General features: G+C 34.8%; 2 protein-coding genes across 2 annotated transcripts; both read right to left on the bottom strand.

The window, feature by feature from the left end:
• Positions 1-345: 345 nt before the first annotated feature.
• Positions 346-1404, bottom strand: LOC133297860 (uncharacterized). Its single transcript, XM_061497081.1, has 2 exons — positions 1320-1404; positions 346-935 (listed from the first exon to the last, which is right to left on the bottom strand). The coding sequence occupies exons 1-2, from the start codon at positions 1402-1404 to the stop codon at positions 346-348; spliced, it is 675 nt and encodes a 224-aa protein (XP_061353065.1).
• A 23336-nt stretch (positions 1405-24740) lies between these two features.
• On the bottom strand, positions 24741-25310 carry LOC133297866 (uncharacterized). The gene has a single exon (XM_061497090.1). The coding sequence runs from the start codon at positions 25308-25310 to the stop codon at positions 24741-24743; it is 570 nt and encodes a 189-aa protein (XP_061353074.1).
• Between the last annotated feature and the right edge of the window lie 1033 nt (positions 25311-26343).

Below are 26343 nucleotides of genomic sequence, written 5' to 3'. Positions count from 1 at the left end.
CTCCTTCTTATTCCATACCACTTTTTTCTTCAATATCATATACTTGAACTTTAGGGAGGGAAATGTGATGAATCCTCATTTGCAAAGACATTGAAATTTCGTGGGGTTTTCTTCGGTGAAGCTTTCTTGCCAGCTAATTTTCTTTATTAATGATATCATAAAGATATACAATAACTGAACTCGCTCATCAAGAAGGAAAATAAAATAGCATCTTGGAAAATTTACATGAAACTCAAAGCAAACATATAAGAACTAATCAAATACGATGTTGTAGGTGGTTTGTCCTTGGGGGAAAGATTGGATATTACAAATATCTTATTAAACCATGGTTGCCTTGCTAGTGGATCACATGATGGAGCAACTATCAGGGTTTTGATCATAAACCACCCTGCAATAAGGGGGATAAGGGTTACAGGGTGGATAAGGTACATAGCACTTGTGACAGGTGCACCCTGGAGGACACTGAACAAAGCAGGGTGGAGGAGGCTTACACTCACCATGACACTTTGGATTGTGGCAATTAAAGCAATTGATGACACACTTGCCATCACACTTGGGACTTTCACACTTGGAACAAGGGTTACATTGACCATGGCACTTGGGACTCTGGCATTTAATACAGATTATTACACACTTGTCATCACACTTGGGACTGATGCACTTTGAGTATTTTTCACACTTACCCTTGCAACTGGGGCTATGACACTTGGTACATGGATCACAGGGTGGAAGACAGAGAACAGCACAACACTTTTTCTTTTCTTCCTCTTTTTTCTTTTCTTCCTCCTTTTTCTTTTTCACCTCTTCCACACTCAGAATGATGACGCAGCGGAATTTCTTCTTCAGCTGATTAGCCAAGCAAATCGTGTCAATGTTGTCACCGGTCACAGCAACACGATCCTTTTCATCCCCTTCCAGTGACACCGAAGTCACACCTGTGACCACGTTTTGTTCATCACTCACCACAAATTAAGAAGCACTATATATATGTATACCGCATGCATTTATAAGTATGATTTCGCATACCCAATTTCTTCATTTATATATATAGAAATATAGATAAAGAGGACGAGCATCAGTTATAAAAATGTTTCTTTGTGACTGAAAATGTTAGAATTAGAAAACAGACTCTTTAAGTCACGTATAAGAATTGCTCTCGTCTAAGAAAGAACCATTTACAAATATGCAAGGATAAAACTACATGTATAAATTGCTCTCACCTAATCTCAATAGTCAGATTTTAATGGGGAGTATTTTATATATAGAAATTAATATAAATATAGTTCTTAAAACTTAAAGGGAATTGGCATGATGATTACCTGGTACCTCTGCAGCAGTTTTCAGGGCCTTGTTTCTGCATTTGTCACAGTCCATTTGCAACTTTATAACTAGTTTTTGCTGCATTTGGCATGTCATGTATAGCTTTTTAAGAAATTTATCAAAGAAAAAAAAATAGAAAAAAAAAACTGAAGACAGAGATTAGCACTAGCTTAGTTAAGTGATAAGATCATACCTTCATGTTTGCTTAATTGAAACAGACAGCTACTTTTTGCTCTTGTGATTGGAAACAAACACAAAGGGGTTTTCCTTGTCTGTCCTATGCTTTGGAGTTGAGTGAGTACCCATATATGTTTATATATACAGTGCAGTCTACGTCTTGTTTGTTGACTTGAGTGACATTATATGCTGGCTAACACTGACACATTAGCTACTTAGTTACTATTGGATCAAAGGTACTAAGATGGTATATGTAAAGAAAAAGGAGTTTATCCACTGGCTTAGTGGTGTGAGTGTGTGTAATAGAGTGTGTGTGAGTGTGTGGTTGTGCGTTCTGTTCTATTCCAGGTAACTTACAAAAAGAAAAAGGAGTTTACCAAAAAAAAAGGAAAACGAAAATTGCATTAATTAGGTAATATTATTGGTTAAAGTCACATGTGTGTAGTAACTTGAGCAATTGTGTCCGGAGAAATTCTTAGGGGTTGTGTTATTCTCTTGTGGTATAATATACTGATATAATTATAATGTTAAAAATATAATTAAAATAATAAATTTGATACGTACTAAATGATATACTAGTATAATGTATAAAAAAAAATGACATCAAGTATAAGACATCTATTATTCTCATAGCATCACTTAAAAATTTATTTTTATAACTCAAATTAAAGGTTCGGGTAATGTTAGAGTTACGCGTTATTTGCCTTGATTACTTATTTTGACCTCGAGTCAATTAATGCAAAATTGATTCATAGGTGTTATAGAGCTAGCGGTTTCAATTGCAGCATATTTTTAAATATATGCTATTAAATGGATATTACTTTAATTATAACATTAAAACACAATTAATTAAAAAACTTAAAAAAAAGTAATATTTTTTCTGTTTAAAAATAATTTTTGTTTAATGTTCGACATAGGAATTAAGAAAGTCATTAGATAGTATTAATTTTAATATAACTATAAGTTTATTTAACTATATTATCTTCTGGGACATCGATCATAGTGCCACACTTTTATATATTATTTTCTAGAATGTCATGTGGGTAAATTTTTTTTCTCAAAATAGCACGATGGCAAACTCGATGTGACAACAGGTTTCGAATGTAATGTGGCACGAAACTTGAGGCTACGAAACCAACAGTCAGTGGCAGCAATTTTCAATGGTTAGACCGGTCAACAGATTTCTTGAATGTGGGACACATAGCAGTCCCACAAAAACTCTCTGTCAGTGACAGCGGATTTTTGTTTAACGTGTCAGACGTGTAACCTGCTGCCACTATCCACGAATTTCAACCATTAAATATCCCCCCCAACCCCACTCCCCACCATTTCAAAAATCTCTCTCTCTCTCAAGGTTAGTTTATGTCTCTTTCTAAAGATTAGTTTCTCATCCACTAGGGCTAGCCTAGTGGTGTGGGTGTGTGTGTTCTATTTCCTGTAACCTACAAAAAAAAAAAGATTAGTTTCTCTCTCTTTTTAATATTATTCTTATTTTTAGTTATGCATTATTAGTGTAGGTTAGAATTTTAAACCTTAGGATAGTTGCAATATAATTTTTTGTTATATGAGTTAGTGTAGGATATAAACCCTAAGATAGCTGACATATTATTTTGTTATTTAAATTAATAACTATAAATGTATAATTAACATAATTTTATTATTTTTTGTTATATATTGTAGTTTAGGCTATAATATTTGTCACCTTAGGATAGCTGAGGCATATTATTTTTGTTATATGAGTTAGTGTAGGATAAAAATTCTAGGATAGTTGACATATTAATTTTGTCATTTAAAATTAATATTATTTTATTAATTTTTGGTTATATATTATATTTTAGTATTTCTTTTAATTAATTTTATATACCCTTTAAATTATAAAAGAAAGGTTAGTATATATAATTTAGTGTTTATTTGAATTAATTTTAGCAATTATAAAATATTAATTTTTTAAAAACAGATTCATGGATTCCCTTACCGGTTCACCACCTCACGAGGATGACTAGGCCTCTCCTTTAGGCTCCTCAGGCTTCCCACGAAGTGTAGTTGAACTTGATCCCATCGATTGTAGTCTCCTAATGTTATAGGAGAAACATGAATCGACGTGCATGTGGAATGGCAAGGAGAATCACCATATTAATGTTAGGCACGCAGCCATGCACGATCAAATGAATATTCCCAAACAGATCCAGCCTTATTTGAGGCAGGCTGGTTTTAATATGTCAGCGACATAGAAACCATGAGGTTAGTGTACACATTTTTTTCTTTGAGTATATTTTGTATTAATTGTAATTATTTTGAACCACATCGCCACCTTCAACAATCTCCATGCTAACCCATTTCTCATTACCGACGGAGCATCTAGCAGTCAACCAAAACAGAGGTTGACTCTGTTGTAATCCTAACTTCTTATTGATTGTCTTCTTCAGAGCATTATAGCTACAATGAGGGCTCATGCGAAATATTTTCGTATCTCTTTGAAAAATAAGACCATTACGACCATAATATTGCCTCCCATTATAGAACACAATGACAATTAATGAATCACTATTGCCACTCATTTTTTTAAAATAAAAAAATAGGGGTAGAAAATAATAGTGACAAAATAACATTAACACTGAAGCACTAAACACTAACAAATGTTTCGAATGAGGGAGCAGGGTGGTGAGGGGGGTTTAAATACAAAAACTTGCTGCCACTATTGGTTGGTTTATGACACGTGTTTGACAGTCAAAAGCCCGCCACCAGTGTTAGCAGGTTTCATGCCTGACACGTCAGAAAAAAAGTTGTTATCACTGTCAGCGGTCTATGTTGGATTGTCATGTGTCCTATATGCAGGGACTTTTTGACTGGTCTGATCAGTCGAAAATCACTACCACTAACAGCGGGTCTTGTAGCCCCGGCTTTTATGCCACATGACATTCAAACTGCCAGTAGCAGCAAGTTTGTCGCCGTAGCATTTTAGAAAAAAGTTGGATCTGCTTGGTGATATGCCTCCAGCATATATATGATTTTAAGCCAAAAAGAGAAAGAATCTTGATCAATCTTGAATAAAAAGGGCTATAATTGATATTAAATTGACAAATCTCAATCAGATATCTTGTCACTGATTTTCTTATAATTTTGTAGGAAAATGGACAAGAAAAAAGCCTAATTGAAAGCACAAGTCTGAAGCCCCGCGCTGCTGGCGCTATCAGCGCCAACAAATTCTTTCAACCGCGCCATTAGCGCGAAACTCGCGCTAGTAGCGCGAAGCTGCTGTATCTAGGACAACACTCTCACGCTATCAGCGCCAGCCTAGCGCTAGTAGCGCGGGAGGCATGTGATTATTTTAAACCTTGATTCATATTGTATCAAAGGAGATTGGACCAAGATATACGATGAGGATTTGATCAAGATTTCTAAGTAAAGGCACAAACTCTATAAATAGAGACTCAGACCCCCCAGAGGAAGGCATCTTTGGCTGGAGAGATTGTGAGAACAGAGAATTGAGAGAATTCTTGGAGACTCACACTAGAGATCAGGATTCCGACGAAGTTGAAGATCGAAGACCATTGATCCTTCATCTTCTTCTTCTTTTCTTTTTCTTTTATGAATTCATTTTACTATTTTAATTTTTTAAAGCCAGATATGTCTGGCTAGTTTTCTTTTTGTAGTTAGGATCACGAACCCGATGTGAATTGTTTATATTTTTTATATTGTTTTTATAATTTAATTAGTTAGTTAATTTTATTCTACTTGTGTTAATTCTTCGATATCCTTGATAGAATTGATCGCTCTATTATAAGGTTTTGAGGGTTAGGGCTCACAATAGACATATTGGGGATTTAATCTGGATAAGGGTAGAATAACAATCCGTGGATGACCTAGACATAAGTTTACATAGATTGCAGACATTTAATTAATTTGCTTAATGCTTAATTCAAGAGGAATTACTAAGACATTAGGATTCTAATTGGGTTAAAGGGTTGAAATCACTAAGACATTAGGGTTCAACTATTTAATAGGCAAATAATGAATTGTCTGAGCTAATAACCTAGTTAGTTATAAAATACAATTTAGGAATATAAGGGAGGATCAGAGGTGAAGTGCATCCTAGCTACAATCCTTTTACAATTTTTAATGAATCTCATATTTTCTTGACGTTCTTGATAAATTCTTGCATGCTTTTAAATCTTTTTGTTTTTAAAATTATATTTTTCAATTACAACAATCAATCACCTTCACAATCAAATTGAATTTTTCTTCTAATTAAAAAGAGAATAGTTAAAATTAATCATTGGTTCATTAATCCTCGAGGGAACAATATCTTACTTATCACTTTTATTACTTGAAACGAATGGTATACTTGCCGATTTCGCAACAAGTTTTTGGCGTCGTTGCCGGGGATTAATTACGCCAATATTAGTTTTAACTTTCGATCTTTGAGATTGGAATTTTATTTTTATTTTGTTACTAATTGATTTCTCTCTTTTATGCAAGGTAGAGTTAATCGAGACTCTTTACAGTTCGATCTACAAATTGAAAAGACTACAAAGAAAAACAGGAAACTCACTAAGCAAAAGAAGCAAAAGGAATCCTCGAGTTCAGAGCCAAAAGCAGTTCCCGAGATGACAACTCATAATCCACCACCATTAGAAAATGAATTGATGGAGTCAATCCTTGCTCCTCTTTTCACGAGACCAAATTCAAGCATCGCCAGACCACAAATTGATGCCAACAATTATGACATCCATCCGTCACTGATAGGATTGGTGGAGAAAACTCAGTTTGGCGGGGAAGATTATGAAGACCCCCATGATTTCATGGACATATTTCTAAGAATATGTGACACTACCAAACATCATGGGGTATCAGAGGATGAAATTAGACTGAGGTTGTTCCGTTTTACTATAACAGGAAAAACTCTTAGATGGTTGGATAGGCAAGCTCCCAACAGCATCAGAACGTGGGAAGATCTGACAGCCAAGTTCTTCGTAGAGCACTTTTCCATGGAGAAATACAACAAGTTGGTTAATGAAATTACCAACCTTTACTCAACAGCCAAGAGAGACTCTGTGCGCAGGTTGGACCAGATCCCAAGAACTTATCAGAAAGTGCCCCCAGTACGATTTGTCTGACGGAAAGAAAGTCAAAGTCTTCTATAATGGAATGACACTAGACTCCAGAATGGTTGTCAATTGTGCAGCTGGTGGAACCATAGGGAAGAAGACAACAACTCAAACTTTAAAGCTGATTGACTATATGGCAAGGAACGAGAACGCATCGATGGCAGTTCAACCAAGAAAGGGACTACTGCAATTGGGAAGTAATGATGTGGCGTTAGCTGAATAGAAGAGTATATCTCAACAGCTCGCCAATATGAACGCTAAGTTGGATAAGATGCAAATCTCTACAGCTCAAGTTAATTCAGTTAGCTGTGAGCAGTGACGGACCCAGAAAAATTGTTTTATGTCCGTACATTTAGTGGCAGGGGTTCGGGGGCAGTGGCCCTGACATTTTTTTTATAAAGAAAGTTTAAATTAACACTTGAACACGCTCATAATCCAGTTGTTTCCATCACAAAGGATGAAGAAATCATGGGAATGGATACGTGACAGGGGAGGAAGAATAAATTTTCTCTCTAATCAATTTGCGTTGCTATGTTATTTTAATCATCTGCGTACGTTGCTACGTTGCTAACTAATATAAGAATAAATATCTTTTTTGATCCCTAACAAAAAATTCGATCCCCACTTTAGTCCATTATAAAAAAAATAGTCACCTAGTCCCTATGAAATTTAAAGTGGACCCATTTTAGTCTTTCTGAGGGACTAATGTAGGTCTTTTTTGAATTTGTGAGGAATCACAATTTTAACTAAATTGATCCACTTTGAATTTCTTAGAGACCTCATCGAGACTAATTTTTGGTAAGGGACTAAAGTGAAGACCATTTTCTTGTTAGGGACTTAAAAAGATATTTACTCCTAATATAAATATTGAACCAAGAGATAAATAAAGACCTACATGGCTACACACAAAAAAAACTAAAATTCAAAATTTCATGTCCGCACTTGCGGACATATGCGCTTACCTGCGTCCGCCACTGGCTGTGAGTATTGCAAAGGAGAGCACGAGACCAACGAATGTCCAACACTTGTAGGAGCTGAGCCATTCCAAGTTAATGAAATCTGGTATGATCCAAGACCACAACAGAACTTCCAGACGAACCAGAACAATGCTCCAGGGAACAATTTTCAAAGGAGAGTTCAAGGGGGAGGTTTGGATTACAAATCCAACAATTACTTACAACCTTCTCCTATTCCACATAAGGAGCCGTCTGAATTGGAGAAAGCGATGTTGCAGCTTTCTACAACCGTCAATGACCATATCCAGACCACTGATGCTTTCATAAATGAGACAAGAGCCTATCATAAGAATCAAGATGCTTCCATCCGAAACTTGGAGAATCAGATAGGCCAATTGTCTAGGCAGCTAGCTGAGAGAAATCCAGGAACATTCCCTAGTGACACCATAATCAACCCAAGGGAGCACTGCAATGTCATCACTACTGAAAGCGAGGATCTAGAAAAAGATGAAGTTGAAGCTTCTACAGAAAAGAATGAGCACACTCAAGAAGGCAAGGAAAAAGCAAAAGAGCAACCTCCTGTAGTCCAGAAAAAGCAATGAGATTTTTCACGTTTTGAGAAACCTCCATATCCCATGAAGCTCAAGCTACATGAACAAATGAAGCAATTGTCTAAATTTTTAGATATTTTTAAGAAATTGCATATTAACATTCCTTTTGCAGAAGATGTAGAGCAAATGCCTTCGTATGCAAAGTTCCTGAAGGAGACATTGTCTAAGAAACGGAAGCTCACAGAGGATGAACCTGTTACACTAACAGAACAGTGCAGCGCAATCATATAGAAAAACTGGCCTCCAAAGTTGAAGGATCCAGGGAGCTTCAGTATTCCATGCACCATCGACAATACGACTATAGAGAAAGTCTTATGCGATCTTGGTGCCAGCATAAATGTGATGCCCCTCACCCTGATGAAGAAGCTGAGAATTGATGAAGTAAAGCCAACGAGGATAAATGTTCAACTGGCCGACCGCTCAACAAAGTAAGCACATGGTATTGTGGAAGATGTGCTTGTCAAGGTAAACAAATTTCTAATTTTAGTTGATTTTGTTATTCTTGACATTGATAAAGATGCCAATGTGCCTATGATCTTCAGGAGGCCATTGCTAGCAACCTCAGGAGCGATAATCGATGTACCTAAGGGTGAGTTGATAATGCGTGTGGATGGAGAGCAAGAAACATTCAAGGTACTTACAATTGAAGCTCCATTACTTGCATCTCAACCTAAGGATCAAGTTAACTATATTGCGGAGAAAAAGATTGAGGAAGGGAACAAGAAGGAAGTCCATCAGCATCATGAAGAAAGTAAGCTAAAGGTTAAGATGGAAAAGCTCAAGAGTAAGGAAAAATATGTGAAAACTAAGTTTAAAGTTCTTGAGAACCCTCCTCATCATCCACATGCATATGATCATGGAAGGACACAATACTAGACCAAGAAGACTGGGTCATTAATGGTAACATGCTTCCAACCACCATAATCATCAGGGGTACGTCAGGCTCGTGACGTTAAACAAGCGCTAGTGGGGAGGCAACCCAATAGTCATTTTTCTGTTTTATTCATTTTATCTGTACTAGGTAGTTTTAATTTCAGAAAGTGAGGTAAATGGTGAAACCAATGAACAACAGGTGCAAAAGCATAAATTTGGGAATTGGCGCTATCAGCGCCACAAGAATAAAAAGAGGCAGTAAGTCCACGCTAACAGCGCGACATTGGCGCCATCTGCGCCAGATACTTCGTAATTGAGCAGCCCGCGCTAACAGCGCGAAATTGGCGCTGTCAGCGCTAGTAATTCCAGATTTCACAGTAAGTTCGCGCTGTCATCGCCAAGGTGGCGCTATCAGCGCCAAAATTCCAAAAAATATTCACGCTGAAAGCGCGGATTTCACGCTTAGAGCTCCAGAAAGTCACACACTTCACCATTTATTTTGACTTTAGTATTTTTCTTTATTTTGCTGTTTTGGATATTTTGTTTTGGTTATCTCTCTTCGTACATTTTACTGTTATGACGTTTAACAAGTGTGTGTGTGTTCCACCTGCACAGAAGTAGCTTCACTCGACTAGTTTAGTTTATTGTTGAGGAAAACAACATTCTAAATCTGGGAATTGGGCACATACCATATGCGATAACTGCTAACTGCGAAATTGCACAACAGAGACGTCTAATAGAAAAAAAATTCTTTTAGAAGGTGTCAAATTTGAAAAGATCTCATAACTTTTCGGTACGGGTACCACTTCTAGGGTTGCTTTTCTAGAAATATGAAGATATTAATTTATACAATCCTTAACCTCTTCGGGAGTGTCACTTTGAAGTTTATCTCTTTTTGTCAAAGAGTAATATACTTTGCACTAATGGACCATGCTTCTACATACTTTAGATTCAATAGTTGTCATACCCGTAGGAAATCCTTCAAGGACAATTAATTACAATAATTTTATAACAATGTTTACGACATTCACTTTATGATTTTTCATCAAAAAAACTCATTCAGAATTTTATTTGAATAATTTATCTTGATATGGCTGTTGCTGGAGCGTATTCGAGAGACTTAAAAAATAATGTGTTTGTTCTCAATTTTCTTCTTTCAAATTACTAGAAAAATCAATTGGATCCTTTCAATTATGGTCTAAAACTCCAGTTCTTCAGGAAATGCATGTAACAATTATAAATAATAAATACAAGAAAAATTTTTATTAGTGACAAAATTTTATAAAATTTCGTCACAAATTCCTGCGTCGCAAGTAAATTTTGTCACAAATTCCTATGTCGCAAGTTTATTGTGACAAAATTTGATTAGTTGTGTCGAAAACTGTCAATTGTGACAAAATTTATGACGAAATTTTTCAACACAAATAAACTTTTTTCTTGTATTGAATGACCAATAATATCCATTGATATTTATGCAATTCTTCAGGAATGCTTAAAATGAAATTATTCACGAACTAACCAAAATTAAACATTCAATATAAAATTCTATATGTTAGTTAAAAATACTAGATAGTCAAATCTCTATCAAGGAAATAAAAAAATATGTTTCATAATGTAAATAACATGAAAAAAGCGAAAAAGAAAGAAATTAAGTCATGAAATATATTAATCGAAGAAGAGAGGATACAAATATGTTACTCCCTTTTATATTGATTAGATTCACCACTTTGTCGATAAAGACTTGTGCTTGGAACAAAACATGGAGGATTTTGCTACACCAGAGATCTGTGCTTGAAACGAAACATGGAAAATTTCGCTATACCAAAGATTCTTGCTGCTACACCATTAGAGACTTGATCGTACTAATAACATGTTATAAAACTAAGAGATTAAATAGAGAAAGAATAGAATCAAGGGAGAAATATAAATAAAATCATAGCGTAAACTCTGCATAAAGTAGGATAATATTACGAACTCTTACTCTCTATTTTTCATAGAACACATGTCTTTATATAAGACTCTAAGAATGAATAAGGAGAATGATTATACATCAATGCACCATTATGCATGATGATTACATTTCATACCAAAAGTCATTGGCAAGCAAAAGGCTATAACATACACCTTTGAAATTCCAATAGTCATCCACATGTAAAATTCATGTTTTACAATACTTTTTTTACATTGAACATATTTAACATTTTTTATTTTTTATTAAACTTTAAACTGTAATTATAAAAGGGGAGGAATGTATGTTATTTGCATTCATTACACCTATTGGAGTTAATGTAACTCATGTGCAAATTGACTTGAAAAAAAATAATTACCACAAAAAGTCAATTAGAAAGGAGAATCCACCGTAAAAGACAAATTTATTTTAAAAGAATTCTGGTTTCACAGATAAGAAAGACAAACAATATGGTGGGTTCTGTTCTGTCCTATGAAATAAATAATCTTGTATAATTGAGATTGTTCAAGACAAACCAGTGAATATATCATTGACTTAGATACTAAATATCTATATTATATTAGACAACGAAACGACACCAAATTTATCTTGTTCTTTTCTATTTGTACGTAACTTATAGGAATCCAACTTAAAATTGTATAGCACGGTACTAATTGATTAAGTACAAATGAATTGAACAATCTTTCATATTTTTTATTAAATTATTTTGTAGGTTTATTATAAAATAAATCATACTTACTTCGTAGGTGAAATATTTTGGGACAGTGGCGTAGCCAGCAAAAAAATTTAGGTAGTGCCAAAAAATTTAACATATCAAATTATCAAAATATTTATCGTAATTACATAAATTTATCAGAAAAAAAATTATTATGAATTCTAGCATATTTATCTAAATTATTTACTAAATAATGTCATATAACATAGAAATTTTTATTATTATATATAAAAACAATAAAAATGCACTAATTTTTTTAATAAACATTTCAAATATAAGAATTTATAACAGTAATAGGTCCTTGTTGTATTCAGTCATACATCAAATGGATTCGAATTTCTTTGATGAAAGTGGAGACAAAATGAAATTGATATGATCTTCCTTAATCAGCTAAACCATATGGGTAATAATCATTTGTTAAAAACTAACAATTTTTGCTATGCATCAGGGAGGTTGATTGAGTTTGTTGCTGGGCGACGACTGGTGTTGGTTTTGAGAAGAAGAACAAGACTCAGAGCAATATGGAGGGAGGATATTTTGGGATGCTGATTGGAAAAGAGAAAAAAGAAAAAAAAAAAAAAGAGGGGAGGGGGGAAGAGAATTGTATAAAAGAAGATATGGGTATAAAAATAAAAAATAAAAAATGTTTAAAAATGTAAAATGACAAATGAGTGGTTAAAAAAATGAGAAAAAGGATAAAAATTAAAAATTGAAGATAAAAATATTACAATTTATTATATTTATTTAGATAGTGCCAAATTATAATTAATATAAGTATATATATATATATATATATATATATATATATATATATAATAAGAACAAAATTTTGAAACTAAGGTAGTGCCAAGGCACTACTAAGTGACAAGGTGGCTACGCCACTGTTTTGGGACGATGGCAAAAAATTTTCACGCTTTATGCCACAAAAAGAATTAGTCTAATCAAAAGGGATAGTGACATCCTTAGAAAAAAAAATTACTTTATCAATCATTTTTAAATGAAGTGTTATTGCAATATATATATATATATATATATATATATATATATATATATATATATATATATATATATATATATATATATATATAAGGTAGGATCATTTGACACTAGTGTCAAATTTGAAATTTGACATATCATCTTAGAGTCGTTAGATCAAAAAAGTTCAATGACTCTGATTTGTAAGCATGTGACACCATTGATCTTTTTGTATCTAACAGATATTCTATGAGGTGTCAAAATTGAAATTTGACACCAGTGTCAAATTTCAATTTTGACACCGGTGTCAAATTTCAATTTTGACACCTCATCTCAGAACTGTTAGATAAAAAAAATCAATGACTCTGATTTGCAAGCATGTGACACCATTGATTTTTTTTAATCTAACGGCTCTGAGATGAGGTGTTAAATTTGAAATTTGACACCGGTGTCAAAGGATCTTACCTTATATATATATATATATATATATATATATATATATATATAGATATTGGCAGGATCCTTTGACACCAGTGTCAAATTTAAAATTTGACACCTCATCTGATAGCTGTTAGATCAAAAGAGATCAACGGCTTTGATTTGTGAACATGTGGCACCATTGATCTTTTTTTATCTAACGGCTTTCAGATGAGATGTCAAATTTTAAATTTGACACTGATGTCAAAGGATCCTATCTCTCTCTCTCTCTCTCTCTCTCTCTCTCTCTCTCTCTCTCTCTCTCTCTCTCTCTCTCTCTCTCTCTCTCTCTATATATATATATATATATATATATATATATATATATATATATATATCGTATACTTAATTTTAACCGTTGATTTTTGATATCTGACGGTTAAAATTTATTGAAAATTAATAATTAATTAATGAGAATAATCCATTTACTTACAGTCATTGGGTGGACAAAAATCAACGATTAAGATTGAGAGTAAGATTTATTATTTTTACACCGGTATAAATTGATTCTGTTAATATATATATATATATATATATATATATATATATATATATATATACAAACTGATCTTTCAACTTATTTATGTCTCAAATTTTTAATTGCAATACATAAATTTTTTAAGGGTTTAATATTTTTGTTTTTGTTTCAGATAAAATTTCTCTGTCACACTCACATAAAATTTAGTGAGTTTCAGTGATATTTTCTCTCTTTTCTTTTTAAATGGAACTTGCTCAATTTTATATGAGTGTGGCAGAGAAATTTTTCTACCGTAGAAATAAAAACATTTTTTCCATATTTTAAATACATCGATGAATTTCAACTTTACGTTAGGTGATTCTGTTAATTAACACGATTTGGACCTATCCCACGCATCATAAAAGCTCAATCTATGAAAAGACCAAATGGTCCAATCACTAAAATTTTAAGGCTAAGGAAACAAAATTATCCCATGTTATATACATGTCATCCCTCATGTGTACTGACAAATGATATCAGCAATTCAGTCCTTTACGGCTACATGAAATTAGCATTTTAGAAATCTACAATCATTTTAGCCAATGGCTAAAGGGTAGGCGCTTGTTCCAACTATGCTTATAAGATGTAATCCACAAATAGACATTTTGGTCACGGGATATACAAACTGCAAGAGTCACTTGTGTGTACCAGTGAGATTAAATATTACCATATTGAGACAGCATAAGCAAAACACTCAACAACTATACAAATAGAGGCTTGAAACCTATATACGATCATATGTTATATCTTAACTAAAGCTCATAATTCAGATATTAATTTGAGTATCGGAATACCATACAAATTCCGTGTTATCATTCCAACCAATCAAGATATCATATCTCAAATCTTTCATCTCGCAAAGCATCGGGCAAAATCATAAAACATCCCGTGAAGTCCTCTCACAACACCCATTGTAACAACTATCCAAATATATATTGAATTATGTTAAACTGTATGTGATCTAGCACAATTATTATTCCACGGATAACAACATAATAATGGTTATATGTCTGAGGAGAAGGATAATTTTGTTTTGTTGCGAGCAGAAATGTCTTAAAAAGCATGTAAGAAATAACATTTCCGCAAAACCAAGTCTACAAGTTATAATTCAAGCATTGACCTTGCAAGTAACTTAATTTTCAGTATAATAATATTATTAACTGTCTTACTATATAATATTATTTTTTAATTCACCCCAATCGCCGAATCGGTCAACAAATGGAAAGGTGGTCCCCGGGCGGAGATTACCTAACTTTGGACACTAACAGGGGAGGTTCTCTGTAGTAAAAAAAAAAACAGAGGACGTACCACTGAAGAGAACAAATTAAAATATTCTGTGCAATCAACTCAATGCTTTTGAGTTTGTTGCTACGAAGTTGGAATCCTTCACACTCAAATTTTTTTTTTTTTTTAGATAAAGTTTTGAAAGAAAGTAAGTTAATAATAACGTTGTACCGATACCAATATAGAATATGATATTATATTTCAACACGTTAAGATACGTTTTAATATTAAATAATATTTTAAATTTATATAGTATATATTATATTTAATATTCAATAATTAAATATAAAAATGAAGCTAAACTTATGATATCCATCAATTTTGCAAAGAAACATAACATATTCTAAATATTTATATTAAAATCAATAAAATGATAATCGTAATTCAATAAATATAATAGTTGGAATTAAAAATGCAATGCAACACAACTTTTGAATCTTTTTTTTAGTTTCTGCAATACATATTGGAGTGTCAAAACATATCAGATATAACACATCAAAATTTTTAAAATGTCAGTGTATCATAGATAATAACAACCCAATTGGATTCATTAGGAGCATGTTAGTATTGAGGATTATAGGGTAATTTACACAAGATAACAAAAAGAAATATTTTATTCTTAGCTCTATCTGAATTAATAGATAAAAATTTCGTCAGAGATAGAAATAAAAATTTTGGTATGATATTGAGGTTATTTTATAAGCATAAATCGGATCCTTTTTTTTCTAGAAAACATAACGTAATAAAAACAATAATATTGAAACAGTATTCAGGCAATAATTTTTACAAAAAAATAAAATAAACATTTATGCTAAACTGTCATAATTTCCCCAAAGTTTAGATCTTGAAAATAAACAATTATAAAGAAGACTTCGATATTATTAATATGATCATAATTATACATGCAAAATTAATCTCAAGAAAATATTTGTAGAAATAATCCAATGCAAAACCAAAAATTATATTTTTAAATTGTTGCAAGTTATTACTAAGAATTTATGCTTATACCATTCAATAGTAAACACACGTCAATAACATATAGTTTTCAATTGCGTCCCGCCCAGCAGCCATCGTCTCTGCGTTCAACGATGAGGCCCCCTGTTTCTTCCCTTCTTTCTTCTTCTTCTTCGTTTTCTTCTATTTTTAGATTTCTTTAATCCATTGCTGGTTAGGCTACTATTTGTTTGGGGTTGTTCTTTTTATTTGGGCCTTCGAAACTGTTCAATAGCTTACGTTAGTTTAGATTGTTTTGACTTAATGGGGTTTGAATAAGAATAAATGGGCTTAGTGCTAATTTAGTTTCAAGCATTTCATCTTTAGCAAAGGCTGGAATTAAATTTTATTGGGCTAAAAAAAATGGAGTATTTTTGTTTAGATTATTTGATCTTAGCTTATTGCTAGGTTATTAAGAATTGTAATCTTATTTTCAAATTTTATGTTATGTAAATTTATATGCCTCTTTCCAGGACTGTCCTTCAAACTATGATAAAGCGACTTTAGTTATTATTCAACCCTTAAAACTTTATTCAATTTTATTTAAAAAAAAAAAAAAAAACTTTATTCAATTTAGAACAATAGGGGGATACAATCTTTTCATCTCTCCCACATTTTTTTCTTTCATAGCATGAAAGCATCAGTATAAAATTGATATGTGTAACACCCCGTAGTACTCCGGTTGTTAACATACATGATATTTGACATACACAGCGGAAGACTTTATTTGAAAAAGAAATAAAACGTCTTATAAAAATACGAGTAAACTTTTTCCAAAATCTTTTATGAAAACATTTCTAAAAACATTCACGTGAGATACTGTGAAAGCGTAAATCTAAACATACATCTACTAATAAATCCCATGAGCCAGTATTAGTGGCCATTGACCATCAAGATATGACATCGAGTGTCATTCCTGACGGAGTCTCACGGACAGCATAACAGTTGTATTTCGGATAACTGGGAACATGGTCCCACACATACAGATCACCTAATTGATCCAATAATTTAAATAGATAGCTTGCAAGTCCCACACGGACTGCAATCCTTTCAATGGGTCAATACAATTAATAAGGCTCCATGCCCAAATTAACTGAATACATGCATATAGTCTAAATTAATTCAAAGTATAAAAACATCAGTAAATAATCCATGGCTCTAAGAATACAATTATGAGCCTAAATAAATACATACAACAATCTCCATAAAATAATTAAGCATGTTAACAAGTCTACATGCCAACATCAAATCTAAACAAAATATAAAATCATCAGCTGCATCATCAACTACTCCAATGCGGGGGCCTTGCCCCTAGAAGCATCACCACTACTCTGGGTACCTGAAATGATGTCCCCAAACGGGGTGAGATAACCACATCTCAGTAAGCTCAAGGTTCATAGAGGATCCTCTAACCCTTGAGCCACTTCCTGCATGACAAGTCAGATATAAAGCATATAATACAGACATACAGCATAAACATAGCATCATCATATCATCCTTGTGAAACCCCAGGGTCAAAGCCATAGACGATTTACACATGTGTGACTTTCAGGGTCAAGCCATAGACAGTCAACACAACCTCAGTATGAAATAGCTCCCAGAGTCAAGTCATAGGCAACCTACATACCATGATCACAGGCTAGGATCCTCATAACATATATCATCAGTGCATCATCATAACATCAAGATCATATAACACCTATATGAATGTGAATGAATGCACATATACATCATACCATATACTCTCATACAATACAACCATAATGCCCACCATCATGGTGGGGCCACAAGAGAGAGGAGTCAACTAGAACTAGGAGCTTACCTTAGGGAGCTTAGCACAAGCCCACACTCCAATATAATACGTATGCTCCAACAAAGTCTTCAAGTGCACGGTTCTCTAGGCACACCTAGAGTAGGAACCATTCACATCATTAATTACATATTAATTAATCAAGTCATATCCATGACTTAATCATTTAATGATTCCACTTTTCATACTCATATGTCAATAATATGCCCATTACAAGTCTAGACCAATTATTACTTATTACATATTTTAGTGCATTATTACAAGTCACTTTAATCTTCAATTACTTACATAGCTTAGAATCACATGCAAGGCTCTCTTAGGTAACTTTGATTATTTTCAACTCATCCAAGCCATATTTATGATTATTATAAGTTACTAAGGGTTCCCATAAGCCCACTTTGCTTAAATATCACTTTTACGGTTTTACCATAACTGTACATGCTTCTGTTTTCTATTTACTAGGCGCGACTCACTTCTTATAAAATTCTCATATTTTAGTATGTTAATCTAGACTCAATTAAATTTCCCAAAAGCTATCACATGGCTCATTTGGAGTTTCCTAGCTCTGGTTATCACCATTTGAAGTTGGACAAGCAAAGCTGTTTGTCAACTCCAAACAAGGCCCCAAACATCCTTTACCATTTCTGTAATTCTGGAAACTCTATTAAACAAATTGCTCTCAAATTTTTATGCAGACAACTATACAACTTTATCTTTAATTAGACATATTATGAGCCTAATTTGAGTAAGCACAGCGGGAGAAACAATTCGTGGAAGTTGCAGCCATGTACAGCCCCTGCACATGGCCTCCCTGTGCAGTCCTCACTCAAACGAACATACAGAATGGAATACATCTTAAATTTACACCAAATGTTGACACCACATAGCTAACGTCTCAAGCTTCAATTTTATATAAGGAACATACCTATATGACCTCTGTGGAGGAAGATATGCTCTCCCCAATTTCACCTAAAAACTTGTTACTTAGCCTTAAATGTGTTTACTTAACAAACCTTAATTACTTTTGATTATAAATCCTAATTCCCATTAATTCTTGGATTTTTCTATTATTAAGTCACATTATGTCATGATACTTAAATTTTACTAATTACTTAATTAATGTACCTAAACCCTACTTTAGTCCAATTTTAGAGTTAGATCCTTAATTACTTTTGTTAATTAATCATACCCTTAATTAATTCCTTAATTCATCATCTCCTTAATTTTAACACAACTAAATCCTTATATACTTTATGGGGCAGATTTGATGAGCTATTTTAATTAGGATTTTTAGCCATTATTAATCATGATTAGTGAGTTTTACTTAGAGTTAACCCACCTAGTTAATCTTTCTAATCATTTTTCCACTTAACAACTTAATCACATTTTTTTTGGTCATCAAACCTTATTATTACATGACATGGCTGAATCATCAAGGGTCCATATAGGGTTCATGTTCATCTTTTTACATGAATAACACACAAAGGTCCAAAGGTGGCACCTTTACTCATCAAATCCATGATTCCATGGTTCCAAACACATACACCCTTAAAGATCTTCATCAAACCATTACTTTACAAAATTTTAAACAATATTCTCCTCATGAACATATCAAAACTGAGGCACTCAACAAGAAAAAGGGAGGCTTTTTGGTTCATATTTCCCAAATGGGAGCTTACATCTTCAAGGTTCTTCCTTTAGCTCAAGTCTCCACCTTTTTCCACCAAGAACCCTCCTTTAAGCAAAGACAAACCTTCATGAACATGCTCATGATTTAGGCTCAAGAACACAAGAAGAAAGATGAGGTTTTTCATGAAAAAAATCAAGACAACTTACCCAAAAATCAAAGGAACCAAGCAAGCAAGTGTGGTTCTTCAAGGAAGCTCAAGAACACAACTCCATGTACTTCAATCCACTCAAAACCGTGGTTGTACCAAGGGTTAAGGACCACGAAATTTTGGCTTCACGACATAAAAATGGTATGGTTGTGAAGAGGAGAGTGAGAGGAACAATTTGATGAACAAAGTTTTTTGTTTTGGAGAAGTTTAGGTGATGGAATCTTAGAGGGAAGTGAGAGAGTCTTCAAAATTTGAAATTTAGAGAGAAGGAAGAGAAGGGGGGCTGCAAATTCTGGTCAGCCAAGGGAAGGTGGTGCCATAATGTGGGGGTGCCATGTCACTAAGTGACCATTCATCTTTTAGTGAGACCCGGTATAATTTTTATCTGCACCGTCGTCAAATTTTTACTCGGAAACCTCCAAGACTCTAACTTTAAGTATTTAACGTTAATTTTGTCTAATTATCATGTTCAAAACTTAAAAATTTGATTAGTCGATCACAGATCCACTAACAGTTGTTTAATTGCACTATAGTCTTTACCGGTGTTCTTAATTGTATCCGTATTTCATAATCTTCTTAACTTTAACATTTTTGGGCTAATTACGACTTGTTAGGCATATATTGGTCTTTATTTCTATTTCCTCATCTTTTTCACTTTCCGAAATTCTACCGGCTGCTGCTACAGCAGTATAAAATACCCGGCTGAAGTGACTTTTCAAAAATACCCCAATATGGGTATCAATCTTCATCAAATCATATCCTAACCTCATTCATGATGTTTATATCATTATATTAGCTCTCTAAATATAATTTGCTAACTTGGAGCTATTCTATTGACTGTTATCACGTCAGCAGTCAAAATTAACAGATAAAAATTCATCTGTGCATAATACCCTCAATATGGGTATCAAAATTCTTAGAATTTCATCCTCATTTCATTTATGACCATAAGGTCCTCATCATAACCCTCTATTTTAAAAATCATATATTTAGGATTATTATATTCACCACACATTTTAAAAAGATTTTGTCCTCAAAATCAGATCATACCTGATATCAAAGTCGGGATATCGCCGGAGAATATCATCCTCCCGCTCCCATGTGGCATCCTCAGGTGTCAATCCTTCCCATTGAATCTTGATCATGGGAATGACCCTATTTCAAAACTGTTTCTCATCTCGAGCAAGAACCTTAGAAGGTCCAACAACGAACTTCAAATCCTTCTTAATCTCTATGTCATCATGATGTACAATGTGTGAATCATCAGATATATATCTGCGGAGCTAACTCACATGAAAGACGTCATGTAAATTCGCCAAGTTGGGAGTAGAGCAAGTTGATATGCCACCGGTCCGACCCTCTTTATTATCTGGTAGAGCCCAATGAACCGTGGACTCAACTTCCTCACTCCCAAGGCACGCCCAACACCTGTAGTAGGTGATAGTCGGATGAATACATGATCCCCTTCAGAAAACTCAAGTGGTATGTTCTTGGCATCATAGTAACTCTTCTGCCGGCTCTGCGCTTTCTTCAGCCTATCTCTGATTATCTTAGTATGCTCTACTCTTAGACCAAGTCTGGCCCCAATAATTGTCTTTCTCCAATCTCTGTCCAACAAGTAGGTGCTCTACACCTACGGCCATACAAGACCTCATAAGGAGCCATGCCCAAACTGGCATGATAACTATTGTTGTAGGAGAACTCAATCACTGGCAGGTACTTGTCCCAAGCATGACCCTGCTCTAGCACGCATGCTCTCAGCATGTCCTCCAATGTCTGAATGGGCCTCTCTGTCTGACCATCTGTCTGCAGGTGATATGTAGTACTCAATCTCAATTGAGTACCAAAGGCCTCATGCAACGCTTCCCAGAAGCGTGAAGTAAACTTCGGATCCTGATGAGTCTCCAATTTACTATGTTTTAAGGGTCAATATGAGCATGAAATTGAATTAAAAGTAATTAAAAGTTATGAGAATTATAATTAAATTGTTATTTTATTCTCTATAATATTCTCATAAGATTTCTGATATTTTGCAGTAATTTCAGCTCAATAAAGAGATAATTGGAGATATCAAATATAGTTGCTTTGGATTTCTGAATCATTGAAGATTTTATCAAATCTTCCTTTAAATATTTTTAAGGAAATTTTCCATAATATTAAAAAGAGGAAGATTTGAAGGATTTGGTCAAAGATATGATTAGAAGATTTGAAGGATTGATTCAAAGATATGATTAGAGATTCTAGTGAAGATTCTTTTGAAGATTCGATCAAGATTTGAATCAGAGGGAAAATCTTTAACTTACCTCAGATTGTATTGGACCAAGATACAATATGAAGATTTGATCAAGATTTCTAAGCAAGGCATAAACTCTATAAATAGAGACTCAGACCTCAGAGCAAAACATCTTTAGCTGGAGAGAATTCTTGGAGACTCACACTGGAGATCAGGATTATTCTTCTTCTTATTCTTTTCTTTTTCTTTTATGAATTCTTTTTATTTTAATTTGTTTAATCCAGCTATGCCTGGCTAGTTTATTATTGTGGTAAGGGTCACAACCCTTGATGTGAACCCCTTGTAGTTTGGTTAAATTTATATTTAATTATTTCAAATTGCATATATTTTATCCTGTTCTTCATCTTTTAATTCTTTTAGAATTGATCACTCTATTAGGATTGCGAGGGTTAGGGTTTTCAATAGGAATATTGGGATTCTAGTTCCTGACAAGGGTAAAATAACAGTTCATGTATGCACTAGGGATAGGCTACATGAACTGCAAACGTGGAAAATTCACTGGGTTAAAGGATTAACTTGAAAAAGGATTTCTAAGGGATTAGGATTCTAATAGGGTTAATAAAGTTAAGATCACTAAGGGATTAGGGCTTAACTAATTAATTATTAGATGGTGAATTGTTTGATCAATGAATAATTAAATGTAAATATTAATTAATATTACAAGGTGGGGATCGGAAAGGTGTTGGCGTCCTTTACTGCAATAGCTTTTTAAATATTTTTCTCAACTTTAATCTTTTATTCTCATGTTCTCAAAATCATCTTTGAATTGTTCACAAGTCTTGAATAATTCTCAATTTTTACAATCACAAATATTCTCAAAACCAATTTTATTTTCCAACTTAAGGGGAATAGTTAAACTAGTACTTGGTGCATTAATCCTCGTGGGAACGATACTTTTCTTATCACTTTATTACTTGGAACGATCGGTATACTTGCCGATTTCGCAACAGATCCCGATCACTGACTATGCTTTCGGGAATGCCATGAAGCTTCACAATCTCTCTAACATATAGTCTGGCTAGCTGCTTTGTGGAGAAAGTCGTCTTGACTGGAATGAAATGGGCGGATTTAGTCAACCTATCAACCACAAACCATATGGAATCAAATCCAGCCTGGCTTCTCGGTAATCCAACAAAAAAGTCCATGGATATACTCGTCCACTTCCACTCCGGAATATCTAATGGATGTAACAAACCAGAAGGCTTCTGATGCTCAATTTTTACCTTCTGACAAATCAGGCACTTATTCACAAACTGGGTTATGTCTTTCTTCATCCCAGACCACCAAAAATTCCGTTTCAAATCTTGGTACATCTTAGTTGCACCTGGGTGGATGGTGTACTTACCCATATGGCCCTCTGTTAACACTTCTTCTACCATTGGCCCCTTTGGGACAATTAATCAATCTTTGTAGTATTTCACATTAGAAGCATCGGTGAACACAAAATCTTGCTCTTTCATCATTTGGATCCCTTCATCAAGCACTTGGGCCACTTTAACTTTTTCCATTAACGAATTTCGGACTTCGACCGTAGTCATGAAATATAAAGTCTCAAATGGTGTCACAGAAAATCACAAATCCCTGAACTCTTCAATCAAATCATACTCTGCAATCATCATGCTAGCCACACCCGTGGTCTTTCTGCTCAAGGCATCAACCACTACATTTTCCTTTCCAGGGTGATACTGAAGGTCAAATTCATAATCCTTCAGGAATTCCATCCATCTCCTTTGTCTCATATTAAGCTCCTTTTGATCGAATAGATACTTCAAGCTTTTGTGATCACTAAAAACTGTGAAGGTAGCACCATACAAGAAGTGTCTCCATACTTTCAATGCAAAAACCACGGCCGCTAACTCAAGATCATGAGTAGGGTAGTTCTCTTCATGTGATCTCAACTGTCTAGAAGCATAGGCCACTACCTTTCGCTCCTGCATCAACACACACCCTAATCCATACTTGGATGCATCACAATAGATCTCAAATCTCTTCTCTGGATCAGGAAGAATCAGAACCAGTGCGGTAGTCAATTTATCTTTCAATTCTTGAAAACTCGCATCACACCCAAGGGTCCATGCAAATGGCACCTCTTTTCGGGTCAACCTAGTCAATGGCAAGGCGATTCTGGAGAATCCATTAATAAACCGCCTGTAGTATCCGGCTAAACCCAGAAAACTCTGGATCTCAGTAACACTCTTGGGTCTCTCTCAATCCAGCACAACTTCAGTTTTACTCGGATCAACAGCCACTCCTGTAGATGAGATGATGTGTCCAAGAAACTGGATCTCATGTAACCAAAACTCACACTTGGATGGTTTGGCATATAACTGATGCTCCCTCAAAATCTGTAGTACTATCTTCAAATGATCTGCATGTTCTTCCTTACTTTTGGAGTATATCAGAATCTCATCAATGAATACCACAACAAACTGATCTAATTGTGGTTTGAAAATCCGATTCATATAACTCATGAACACGGCCGGGGCATTAGTAAGCCCAAATGGACTCACTAGATACTCATAGTGCCCATATCTGGATCGGAAAGCCGTCTTCGGAATATCCTCGGCCTTTACCCGGATCTGGTGATATCCGAAACGAAGATCAATCTTTCAGAACACAGAAGAACCTCTAAGCTGATCCAACAAATCATCTATGTGTGGTAGAGAATACTTGTTCTTTACTTTCACCTTGTTTAACTGCGATAATCAGTGCACAATCTCATCGTCTCATCCTTCTTCTTCAAAAAGATCACCGATGCACCCCAAGGAGATACACTCGGTCTGATAAAATTCTTGCGGGACAATTCTTTTAATTGTTTCTTAAGCTATGTTAGCTCCACTGGTGACATCCGATATGGAGCTAATGAGATAGGCCTCACACCAGGTACTAAGTCGATTGAGAATTCAATCTCCCTCTCAGGTGGAAAATGGGGAATTTCTTTCGGAAATACATCTTCAAACTCGCACACAACTGAAATATTAGCAGTAGGTTCTTTGGAGTCTCCTACGAGTCCTCCCAGGTTAATGTATCCTGCATCTCCCTCATCTAGAGCCTTATTTAATTGCGGTGCCGTCAAGTACAAACTGTCCGACTTCTCTCCTTTTGAAGAAAAGAAAATCATCCTGCTAGAACATTCGAGCATCACACCATACCAAACCAGCCAATCCATACCCAATATAATATGTAGGTTCATGCCCTCAAGCACTATCAAATCCACCATATACTCTTCTTTATCATATATGAATCTGACTTCTTTGCACTTCAAAGAAGTAGAAACAATGTCTCCGGTGGCACTTTTCACTACCATGGGAGGCATGAACTCATGAATGGGCAAATGTAATCCATTAGCAACAAATTCTGATATGAAGGAGTGGGTAGCTCCGGAATCAAACATGGCATCAAATGCATATCCTCTGATAAGAATAGTACCTCTGATAAGGTTTAGAGACCTCTATGCCTCCTGCTGTGTCACTGCATATACCCTGGCACTAGTGGGTGCCATAGACTCCTCTATGGCTCTCTAAGTAGGCACAGACTGAATAGGGATCGCCTGAATGGCTGCAACTTGCCCCGTCTTCTTGGGGCACTCTCTGGAATAATGTCCTGCCTGACCACAACTGAAGCAAACAATCTGCCCCAGTCGACAAACACATGTATGCATCTTCCCACACTTGGCACAAGTGGGAATCTTCCCTGCACCAGACATTCCGCTTCCATTCTTCACAAAAGGAGTCTTTTTAAACTTGGTGTTCTACTGTGCTTGTAAACATTTTCCCTTACCCTTCAAGGGCGTAGTCCTCCCACTGAAGCTCTTTCCCGCTACTTCCTTTCCCGTAGTACGATAGTGCTCCTGAATATTCTGGCACTGCTTGATCAACTCCACAAAATCTCTGGTGCAATGACCAGCCAATTTGTCTGCTATCATATCATTCAGACCCTTCCTGAATCAAAAGGACTTGTCTTCTGGAGTGCGGGGAGCTCTACCATAACAAGAATATTTTGCCAAGCGATTGAACTTGCTCAGATATTCATCCACAGACATGCCTCCCTGCCGGAGGTCTTCAAACTCACTATTCTTCCTTTCCCTGGCTTCTTCAGTGAAGTACTTCTGCAGAAAATTCCTCTCAAATAACGGCCAAGTAATAGCATAACCTTGGCACTCAAGTGGGTTTCTAACATTACTCCACCAGTCAGCAGCATCCCCCTGTAACATGTACACCGTATATAGGAGCTTCGTGTTGGCATCACATTCCATAACCTGAAAAATACGCTCTATCTCTTGGAGCCACTCCAATGCTGCGATGAGATCTCTTCCACCTTTGTAGTGAGGTGGGAAATGCTTCCTGAAAGCGTTCAGCATACGCTCTCTAGTATCCCGGTCAAACCTGGGTGGCATAGCTGATCTATCAACCTCAATAACTGGCTGC

Source organism: Gastrolobium bilobum, unplaced genomic scaffold (genome assembly GCF_033153095.1).
Source record: "Gastrolobium bilobum isolate Gb01-03AN ecotype WA unplaced genomic scaffold, APGP_CSIRO_Gbil_v1 utg12026, whole genome shotgun sequence".
NCBI classification, from domain to species: Eukaryota; Viridiplantae; Streptophyta; class Magnoliopsida; order Fabales; family Fabaceae; genus Gastrolobium; species Gastrolobium bilobum.
The sequence above is the reverse complement of the archived record's forward strand: the minus strand, read 5'-3'. Positions and strand labels throughout refer to the sequence as shown.

Coding starts and splice junctions, on each gene's coding strand:
- LOC133297860 (XM_061497081.1), bottom strand. CDS start 1,404: ATGCAGCAAAAACTAGTTATAAAGTTGCAAATGGACTGTGACAAATGC. Junction 936..1,319: donor AACTGCTGCAGAGGTACCAG/GTAATCATCATG, acceptor ACGTGGTCACAG/GTGTGACTTCGGTGTCACTG.
- LOC133297866 (XM_061497090.1), bottom strand. CDS start 25,310: ATGTTTGATTCCGGAGCTACCCACTCCTTCATATCAGAATTTGTTGCT.